This window comes from Cyprinodon variegatus, unplaced genomic scaffold (genome assembly GCF_000732505.1).
Source record: "Cyprinodon variegatus isolate N-32 unplaced genomic scaffold, C_variegatus-1.0 Scaffold234, whole genome shotgun sequence".
In the NCBI taxonomy this organism is placed as follows: domain Eukaryota; kingdom Metazoa; phylum Chordata; class Actinopteri; order Cyprinodontiformes; family Cyprinodontidae; genus Cyprinodon; species Cyprinodon variegatus.
Genome location: NW_015150687.1, coordinates 450,945 through 462,345, shown reverse-complemented (window position 1 = coordinate 462,345; position 11,401 = coordinate 450,945). Strand labels below are relative to the sequence as shown.

The window sequence follows — 11,401 nt, the reverse complement described above, 5'->3', positions numbered from 1 at the left end:
ATTTCTTAATGCACTAGTTTGTGCAAACTACAAACTACTTTGCCGCAAACCACAAAACGCGCAAAACCATCGTTTAAATAGGGCGTCTCCAACAGTTTTGCACCTGCCACCAGTTACGCAATCTCTCTTGTTAAATCACCCGCAAACCATGGTTCAGCCCCTTGCGCAAAATTCCAGTTTGCGAGCGCAAATTACTGCACGCAAAATTGGATCTTGATAAATCCGGCCCATAGGTAGCGTAGATTATTTGGATTATATATTATATTGTTTGTTTGGTCGTGAATGAGTCTCTAAAATAAACATAGAATTTTTTCAAGCAAAAGCTTTATTAGTAAAATACAGAACCCCAAGCTTCAGTGTACTTTTTTAGGATTGTATTGGAATTTCCTGCAGTTTTGCCCTTAAGTTAAATTTCAATAGTGTATTTAAACTGATTGGTATGAGTTCATAGTGTCCCAATTCTCCAGAGAGATGTTCGACTCTGCCCCCTATGCTCCCTTGATCCACACTTAGGCTAAAGGAGTACCTAAGTAAACTTTTTTGAAACTCTTAGACTCAAGCCATTGCTGAAATTTTGAGCAAATAGACAAAAATAATGACGATGATTCAGCTCCACTGCCTTGCAATGTGATATCAGAAAATACCCTTAAAACCATCTATTTCCACGGACCCCATTCTCTCTAAAAATATTTACAAAGTATCTGTAAAAAAAATTATATTTTCACAAGTTTGCTTCAGTAGGGAAATAGTTGTGTAATTGCATTGGGTCGCACTGCTGCCCTGCAGCAAAAAGGTTCTGGGTTCAATTCCTGGCCTGGGGTCTTTCTGCATGGAGTTTTGCATGTTCTCCCTGTGCATACATGGGTTCCCCCCGGTACTCTGGCTTCCTCCCACAGCCCCAAAACGTGACTTTTAGGTTGATCAAAACATGATGTTGGTGGGGGGATCGAGACATGATGCCCCAGATTTTCTCAATCGGATTCAGGTTTGGGAAGAGGATGGGCTAGTCCATAGCTTCAATGCCGTCATCTTGCAAGAACTGCTGGCACTGCAGCAACATATGGTCTAGCATTGTTCTGCATTAGGGGGAACACTGGGCCACTAACATATGGTCTCACAAGGGGTCTGAGGATCTCATCTCAGTACCTAATGGCAGTCATGGTACCTCTGGTGAGCACATGGAGGGCTATATGGCCTATCTCTCACCATTACTGACCCAATGTCAATCCAGTCACGCTGAAGGATGTAGTAGGCTGCTGATCACTCTCCACAGTCTCTCCAGACTCTGTCATATCTGTCACATATGTTCAATGTGAACCTGCTTTCATGTGTGAAGGGCCCAGGGCACCAGTGGTGAATTTGCCAATCCTGGTGTTCTCTGGCAAATGGCAAACATCCTGCATTGTGTTTGGCTGTCAGCACAACCCTCACCTGTGGACGTCAGGCCCTCAAACCTTCCTAATGGAGTTGGTTTCTAATGTGGAGTCCTTTTGTTGCATCAGTGGATGCAACAAAAGGAAGTCATTTTACGGGACTGGCAGTGTTGCTCCTGTTTCTCCTTGCACAAAGATAGAGTTAACAGTCCTGCTGTTGGGTTGTTGCCCTCCTATCGCTTCCTCCACATATCCCGGTGTACTGGCCTGTCTCCTGGTAGTGCCTCCATCCTCTAGACACTACACTGACAGCCACAGCAAACCTTCTAGCCACAGCTCACATTGATGTGCCATCCTGGATGAGGTGCACTACCTAAACCACGTGTTGGTTGTAGAGTTGGTCTCCTGCTACCTCAAGTGTGAAAGCACAACCAACATTCAGAAGTGACCAGATCATCAGCCAAAGAGAATGGGTACTGAGAAGTGGTCTGGGGCCCCCACATGTAAGACCACTTCTTGATTGAGTGTCTTGCTAATTGCGAATAATTTCCACCTGTTGTCTGTTCTGTTTGCACAACAACATGTGAAATTAAATGTCAATCAGTGTTGCTGCCTAAGTAGACAGATTGGTGTGACAGAAGGGTGTCATGAAGCTGTCTACTCAATGCTGATTCGCAGGACACACTAAATTATTTGACTAACAGTGGCCAGCCAGTGGGGAGGTTTTCCTTATGAGACTCAGGCCAGTCATTTACCCAGATCAGTCATCTTGTGCTGAACTCTTGTCGTAGTTTCAGGTGTTTATTATTTCAAAGCACTTCACAACAGCTATTTTTACCCATTGCAGTGATGTGTTTCATGTTTTTAACCTTTCTTAATGCAACATATTACGTTTGGATTTAATTAACGGCATTGAGCTTACCCTGTTTCAGAGACCAGCAGCTGCCACTGAAATAACTTACATGTCTCTGCTGCGATACTGGTTTCTCCACATTTGAAGCGTTTCTAGTGCTGCAACTTTATCTTCCTACACACACCTATAGTCCTAACTATTCTTGAAATACCAAAAGACAGACTTCTGATTGTTTGCTCACTACAGTTCACTACATCTCACTACATCAGGCTCTCTCCTCTGTACTTAAATTGTCTTTCCTTGTAAATGATCATCACTGCTCGGTCTTCTCTGCAGAAATGCCTTTGCCTGCTCTGATGTTTTCTGAATAAGAATTAGCCAGAGCTGTCTCCCATTTTGACACTTAACACCTTCTCAAACATTATTTCGTACTTTGTTTACTCCTTAATGTAAGCAGTATTTTCCTTATTGATGCAACCTGTTTGAACAGAATAATGAACCCTCCCACTGAATAAACTGGTTCAGGATTGGTTTGACAAGAGCAAAAGCAAGTTTGAGATGTTGACTTGGCTTTAGAATTGCCTAATAATTTCTTATCCATTAAAGCCCACCTTGCCTTACAGGACTTGAAAAGATGCTGAAAACATCTCAGGCCCATTTGCCCAACTTATTTTCAGTGATCAAGTGCAGTAGAAGCCTAAATTAATGAGGATTACTTTGGAAGCAAAAGTGGGCTTATCAGGCAATTCATCATATTCCTTTGCTTGATCTAGGTTTTATATGAGTTTTTAATCTAAAAGTGAAAATTAGATTTCATTTCTAAAACTACAGGATTCAGTAAATGTGCAAATAAAATATAGGCAACCTATTCCCTTATTTAAAAAAAAAATGTACTCAGAACAATTTGAAATCTGTTCTCTCAGGTTGTTGTCACACAACAAAATTAAGATGTTGAAAAATAACAGGATGTGGATACTCAAATTAGAAAACTAGATATCTACTGATTGCTTTTTATAGTTAAATTTAATTTCAATGATCCATATGCAGGCAGTAGGATGCAGATACATTTTCTAAAGACAAAACTGTGACGAAATACATGTAGAACAAAAAGATGAGATCCTTTAGCAGGTTAACAATAATGAGCTTAACTATGAGCCTCTGACAAATTGGGGTGAGAGAGTAAGCAAGAGATTTAAAAGAGGTGTAGTTGATTAGGTTAAAAAAAATATTCAGAAAAGTGAATAAACAACACTAGAGTATAGCTGAATAACAATAAAAATGAGTCTGACTCATTAGAATGGGAATAAGGTTAGACCATGGAGAAAAAAAAAGAACACAAAAAGTAGATTATTTGTAAGCTCTCACCTAAAAACAACAGTTTCACCTCCCGTTTGAGTTTTTTTTTATCCATTTTGAGTTGTTTGTTTATTTCTCTGCATATCCTCCGATTTTCTTGCTTCTCAGGGGACAAACACAGGTCCATGGTTGACTGAGTTTAGCAACTGCGGCTCTTTAAACTGGGCTGGAGATTACAGATGAAATTATAATACCTAAACTATTTTTATACCTACCAACTTAAGAAGGAAGAAAATTATATTTTAAAAGCCATTCTTCCAGTTTGACTACATTTTGCATCCCTGCCCTGCAGGGGGCGGGTTCTGACTGAAAGGCCATGGTGTGTTTAGTAACTGCTTCCTTTCAACCCCTGTTCAAAAAAATATTTCGGTGAAAGAGACTCCTTTCCTAATATTTCCTAACACAATTGAAGTCAATGATTGAGAAAACAAAATAAAAGATATTTATATGATCTGGTTTCTTAAGCTTCAAAATGTGTCTGTGACAGGGAATACAGACAAATTACTGGCACACCCAGAATAACTTATTCTATTTATGGTTTTAACCAGTAATTAAAGTCTTCATTGCTGCACAGTTGAAATTAACCTGTTATATTTTGATAAAAATAATTAAATATAAATAAAAAATAAAGGATCTTTTTAAAGAATTAAAAATAATATAAAAATAAAATGTTCTAAATCACTTCTAGAGTAACGATTCCATATAATCCTTATAATCATCATTTATGTATGTTTAGCAAAAAATTTTAAGTATAATGACCTGCGACTAATCATGTGCTCCGAACAAAAAAAAGCATTTTTTATCTATGCACTACTTAAACATACACTACGAAGGAGGGAGGACAATATGGAATATATAGCATGTTTTTTGTTTTGTTTTTCAACTCCTTGCATCTTTACTCTTTTGCACAAGAAATTTTCCAAAAAGTAATTGGACCTTTTTCTATCTGGAAAAATATATTCACACTAACACAAGAGTAAACATTTTGGTTACCATTCCCTTTTTAAATTCAATAGAAACTTGTTGAAATAGGACAACATAAAGCTAATATTATCTGATTACTATGACACCTTAAAATTTGTTTTTTTCAATTATATCTTTTCCACATCTCTTTACCATAAAAATAAAATGACCCTTGTTCTTTACCATTTATCTCTTTAAGAAAGGATGGTAGTGTACACAGGGAGTGATAATTAATCAGAAGTAAGAGCGATGAAGATGACAATCTGCAAAAATACTGGAACAGAGTAATGGAGACTGATGAGAATGAGACAGACTCAGGATTATTACAGAATAACTTTGTAGAACTGGCAAAGTTCACCGAATATTAAGGATGAATGAGTCTTCCACATTATTTTTAATCGATGGTTTCACAATGGCCACAATATTGCATGCAGCCAGCATTTATAATGTTTTTACATAACAAATCGCTCCAATGTAACCAAACACTTCTGTAGAAAGTCTTAGTTGCTAAATGAGAACCAGACAGCCAGAGAAACTAAAGCCTGTCTATCATCAAGCATTTGTTGTCTTATGTAATGGTTGCAATAACCTGTTTATCCAAGAAACATTGTTGATGATCATAGGACCTGTATAGGCTCGTACCTGCATGATGACTCATTTCAGTCCAGAATAAAAAATAGACCTATACAGCTGGATCCCCCAGGAAGCAAATACGCACACCCTGTTACACTTCATTTAATAGTATCAAATGGAACCTAAACCAAAGAGATGTGTAATATTAATAACCCATTTTACTTTATTATCATATTTCTAGTCATTCTAATAAGAATGTTTGGATTTATTTCGATTAGAGACAAACGTATGACAGAATTTCTATTGTCATAGAAAGCTCTGTGTTTAGACTTTTAAGCTTTCTCTCTTCGGTTCTTTTCCTGAGAAGAGATCACTGGGGACTCTTTAAATAACACCTCATAATGTATATGTATTAAATAATCACGAGACACGACAACAGATTTCGATAAAAATTGTTATCTTACTAAGATCACGAGAAGTTGCTTTGGGTCACAGAAGGCAATGCTTACCAACGAGGCTCACCTCTCATTGAAGTTAATGACATGTACTTATATAGCGCCTTTATTCAAGTTAGGAGACTTGACCAAGGCGCTTTACACTACATTCATTCACCCATTCACGCACACACTCACACACTGATGGTGGCAAGCTACATTGTAGCCACAGCTGCCCTGGGGCTCACTGGCAGAAGCGGGGCTGCCGTACACTGGCGCCACCGGGCCCTCTGACCACCATCAGTAGACAATGCAGGTGAAGTGTCTTGCCCAAGGACACAACGACACTGAAAGTCGGAGTCGGGGCTTGAACCGTCAACCCTCCGATTTCAGGGCAAACTCCTACATCCAACGCCACTGTCGCCCTAATCACAGTTAAAGAAGCATTTTATACAACTCCAGCCACATCACCACATCATTACATCAAACATCTTTGTAAATAAGGAGATATCCCTTGCTCCAGCCATATCAAACTGAGTGTTTAAGCGTAAGTGGGTCTGTTAAGAATGATCCACTCTGTCTGTGCCTCGATTTCACTCCTAAATCTCTGGTATGTACATAATGAACATGATAACTGTATATCCGGACAGAGGAACTGTCCTAATTAGATAAACTACTTGGGAAAACATTACCTCTGACATGCAACAAACAGACATTATTAGGGTACAGACTCACACATCATAATATTAACACTATATTTTGTTCTTTTTTCAAGATCTATTCAAACTGATGTCGTATATTTTTCTGCAATCGAAATGAATCTTACGTATGTCTTTAAAATTTTTTTGTAAAAATATCAAATCCTGATCTAACTATTTTTTATGTAACTTATATTTACAACACACATCTTCAAAAACCTTATATAAAGTATATATCAGTTCAGTAAATAATTTTATATATTTAGTTCCTACTCTACTTTTACTTACTACTTTTAATATCCTCTACTTTTTATGACTTACAGTTTGTGTTCAACTTTTCATTTCAGAAGCACTGCTTTAAAATGTCCTCTTAAAGTAATGTGTAACTGCAATGGCACTTTGAGGTGTTTGTCCTCTGAAAATAATATTTCTTTAGCCCACTTTATCGGTTTGTTTACCATCCTAAAAATAAGGTCGTCCTCCTGAGGGCTCCAGTCAGATGGAATCTTCACAGCAGAGGATTTTAGGAAGAACACGACTCCAGATGAGCAGTGGAGGCAGCCAAGAAGACAAACAGGCAGCATGCATTTAGAGAGTTCAGTAAAAAAAAAAGACAAGCACAAAAAAATGTCTTGAATAGAAGTGAAACAGATATTTACATACATTCTTTAAGAAACATTTTTTTCAACTATTTGACGAGCTAGTTTTTATGTTTATAATTAGTCAGAATTGCCAAAATTATATATGTACTTAAACAAATAGGGAAGGTCTAATAGATTGGGATTTACCTTTTAAACTTGTAGGTTAATTCACAATCTTTGAGTTAATTAGTTACGTTTGCAAAACAAACACTTTTTTATAATCAGTAAAGGTCAATGGAAAAACAATATATCAGGACAAGAATTGTGGACCTCCAAATATTTGGTAGTTTCCAAATGGATAAGGTGCTATGTTCATAATTTGTACAACATCTTATTGTGTATCATTGCCAATTAAGAAAATTGTTCCATCAGAATGTGTCAGTGTAGAATTTGCTTGTTAATCCCATAATGAAAGAAACAGATAAAATATTAAAAATAAAAACTTGGCTGAAAAAGCAATGTGGCAGCATAGGTCCATAGGCCTCATAGTCAAGCAACATAGTCATCCTGATTAGTTTAGCAAAACATTTTAAGTATAATGACCTGCGACTAATCATGTGCTCCGAACAAAAAATAATGAAGTATTTGGGTTGAAAGGGAAATGGGGAAGCTTGAAAGGCAGTTGAAATAGAAAATTCAGCTGTAGTGCAGTGGAACTCTGTTGCTTTTCCCAAACCAACCTATCGCAGCAATACAATCAATACCCTTTAATTTTTTTCAATCCTTATCAATACGCTACACAATTGTCAGTGGAGACTGCTGACTTGACAGATGACCAGAATACAATATTTGGCACCATGCACCTGGAGAGCAACAGAGAAGCTGAATGTTCAGAAAGTGCTGCATTCAGGCATACTCATGGAAGGGTGAGTGGAAGGAGGGCATGCACTAGGAAAATGTGCATCAGTAACAAGGATAACCATTGCCTTAGATGGATGATTAAGGCAAATCAATGCAGGAACTTTGAGGAACTTTAAAAGGAATGGGCTGAACCTAGAGACCATACATTATGACCAGCTACGCACAGAGGAACCAAACACATACACTATCAGTGTCTGACCTGTTCTGAGGAGAACTAAACGCTAATCAGTGATTCAAAATTCTATTTACAGAAAAACAGTAGGTTGCATTTCATTTGAAAATCAAGGTCCCATTGTCTGGAGGAAGAGTGGACAAACTCAAAATCTAAACTGCTTGAACTCCAAAGGGATATTTTCACAGTAAGCAATGATTTGGGACATCTAGTCATCTGCAGGTGTTTGTCCATTGTGTCAAGTTTACCAGCGTGTAATTTTACTGCAAATTTACTGCTCATAGGATTAGTGTACTAAATGGCCAGCAAACGGACAGTGTGAATTAATTCACACAAAAAAGAAGCAACCAAGTATTGAGCTCGGATTTTCTGATACACATTTAGATATCAGGTTTTCATCCCCAGTAAAATTAATTATTAATCAAAATTACATAGACCTATGAATGAATGAAAAACCTGAGCTATTTCTGTTTACAGTAAAGAGAAAATTAAGTTAAATAAGACAAAGTAAAATAAGTTAAATTACAACCCAACAGTAAAATCACACCCCTCCCCTATAAACAGTGTATTAAATCCCTTCCCATATAAACAGTGGGAAATAAAATATAAGAATGAAATAAGAGCAAGGATGAAATAAAGATTTCAGTGTATACAATTAACTGTTTTTACAATGCTGCTCAGTAGCTAAATTACTATCATTTCACATGACCATGTTATTGCACATAGTGTAGTGAGGAAATAAGTAATTAATAAGTTAAATGACTGTAACTGAGATGAATTGTACAGTTTGATGGCCACAGGCAGGAATGACTTCCTGTGGAGCTCTGTGGTGCAGCGTGATGAAATGAGTCTCTGACTGAAGCTGCTTCTGTGGGTATATATTACTCTAACATTCTGAAATAAATGGCAAGAAATATCAAATCATTTTGCAATGTTATTTTTTTTTATCTGTGGGTAAAGAAACATCGCTAACATACATATGATGCTAAACGAAGTTCAGGGGTCCTTTTCATGAAGACGGTTTACTGAAAACTCTTCAGTTTTCTAATCCTGAAAACATGGAAAGTCTGACTTTTCCAGTTCACAAAGAGAGTTTCCTCAACTTCCGTTTCAGTCATAATAGTAACATCCTCCCCAGAGCTAACCTGGTCAGTGGCAGGTCTGCTCTCTCCGCTTTCCTTAAAGCCAATCACTCTGTTTTATTTCCTGATTTACTCAGATATTTGTTGTAGTTTTACTGTGTAGTTATATTTACAGTACATGAAGAATTACTTAAATTATTTTCAGAATATTCGTAAATAGATTCATTTATTCGATGGGGGAAAAGGTATTACTTTAGGGTTAGGATTAGGATTCACTCGATACCAACCTAATGAGCCTACTGGCACAACCTGAAGGCAGTCTAGTAGCCTCTAATAACAACCATTTACTGGGGTGATAACATTCGAAGTGCGGCTGCAAACACCCGATTAGTATTTAGTGTAAAAACAGACTAAATCAATCAACATGAGGAGGAACCCATGAGATGATGAACAGGTTATATATATTATAACAGCGTTTTTAGAATTCATTTTCTCCTGCTGCCAGAGGATTTCACTTAAGTAGATACATTGATTTACAACCATTCAAGAAATAATCCAATATTATCGCTGTCACAACAGGCTATGGCAAGCTGTTTTGATAGTTTTATGTTTTTTATTGAAGATGTATTCCTGGTATCTGAAAAAAAAAATGTATTTGTCTAAATGACAATTTACACTTACATTAACATCTAGAATAAACATTCTGTATGTCTTTAAATCTATTTCAGATCTCCATATTCCTGATAATATTGGTCAGCATTTGTATTATTTTAACTATGAATTTTTTTTTCCAGATATCATAAATACATATTCAGTCAAGCTGATAAATGATAAAATATTATCACTTAAAATATGTTAACATTTCTAGATATATAAATCTTTATTCTTACCAGTATCATGTTGTGTTTTTACTTTCTAAAATTCAGTTTCTGCTACAAAAATGTAATTTAGAAAATATATCATTACAGATCATTCTAAGAGTGTGATTTTTATTTTAGTGATCTACAAACGGAACAACAGAGAGGAGTACTTTTGATAAATATAAAAACAGCCTGCCATTGCCCACTTCATATAAACTTACGCATTAACTAAATTAACTGAGCAAAAATCTTCTCCTTCACCATCTCCCTCTCCATTGAAGCTGGATCACTGTTCTATATTTTCATTTCTGCATTAAAATCTGTAATTTCAGTGGGGTGAAATATGTACTTCCTGTTGCCTGTTGTCATGGTGACTCGTCGATCAGGGCTCCGCTGATAATGGCTTTTCATGCTCATTGCGCACGTGCTGAATTCTGAGTGGTTCTACTTGGTGTTGATTGAACTAATTCATTGCAGCCATTGATAAACCGAAAACTCAGAGATGCAGACTTTGGGCTAGATCTATTTAAAGTTTCAGATTATAATCTGAGTTTTTTCAAATGGGAAATTCAACAAACACTACAAAAACGACTGAGTCATCCACTTGATAATGAATTACTACATTGGCATTTCACAGTGAATTACTTTCTATTTACTTTCTATTTTCTTACATTAGACACAATGACAATGGCCAATTTAGTTGATATCTAAGAGTCGGTCAGAGATAGCCAGACTAATGTTACTCTACATACTATACTATAGGATACATTGGCGTATATGTGGATTTTCTTGTTTAGTACACCAACTGACTGTAAAATTACCCGTGGAACGTGTTCCACAGCCAGCAAACTGCTTATTTTTACGGCTAAATGCTACAGATGTAGGCATTTTTACTGCGTGTCTAGATGGGAGTGGGGAGTACCAGCATGTTAGATGGTGGCTTCACCTTTTTCGGGCAATGAGCGATCCGGTGCATAGATAGAGATCAGTGAGGGAAACGGACCTCTGTTGTTACAAGCTGAAGCTAGCATGTGATACATACCGGTAGTTTCTGACAAAGCTGTTAACGCTGTTTGCTTTGATGTAATTTTACAACAACCATAGATAATTAACCCACTGAATAGTTGTTGATGTATTTTATCTGTGAACATGTTTTACATATTATATAAAAAAAAAAAAAAAAAAAAAAAAAAAAAAAAAAAAGCTTAGTTATGTTTGTACTTCATATCTGGCCCGTGGTTGTTTTTATAGTTCAGCTTCTATTACCAATAAATGCATTTTTCATGTTGTTTTCTGCCAAAGTTAATTTCTGTTATTTGCTCCTGTTACATGGAAATGAGTCTGCCAATGGATAAAGCTTAAGTTTAAGATAAGCTTAAGCTTGTGACCATGAAACCTATTTGTTGTTGTCTTGAATATTTAATATTAAAATATATATATTTTTTTTTTTTTAAGTCAAAGTAATACACACACAAAACTTTGAACCATTTATTTAATTATTCCTTGGTCTAATTTAACAATTATTTAGAAAATAA

The 11,401-nt window shown here is 36.4% G+C and overlaps 1 protein-coding gene across 1 annotated transcript in view; it reads right to left on the bottom strand.

Annotated features, from left to right (window-relative positions):
- Window positions 1–3,721, bottom strand: part of LOC107088971 (guanine nucleotide-binding protein subunit alpha-11-like) — a 17,638-nt gene extending 13,917 nt beyond the window's left edge. Inside the window, exon 1 of the mRNA XM_015381447.1 lies at window positions 3,592–3,721. Coding sequence (XP_015236933.1) covers window positions 3,592–3,709 — 118 coding nt within the window. The 5' untranslated portion in view covers window positions 3,710–3,721. The remainder of the gene's footprint in view (window positions 1–3,591) is intronic.
- Between the last annotated feature and the right edge of the window lie 7,680 nt (window positions 3,722–11,401).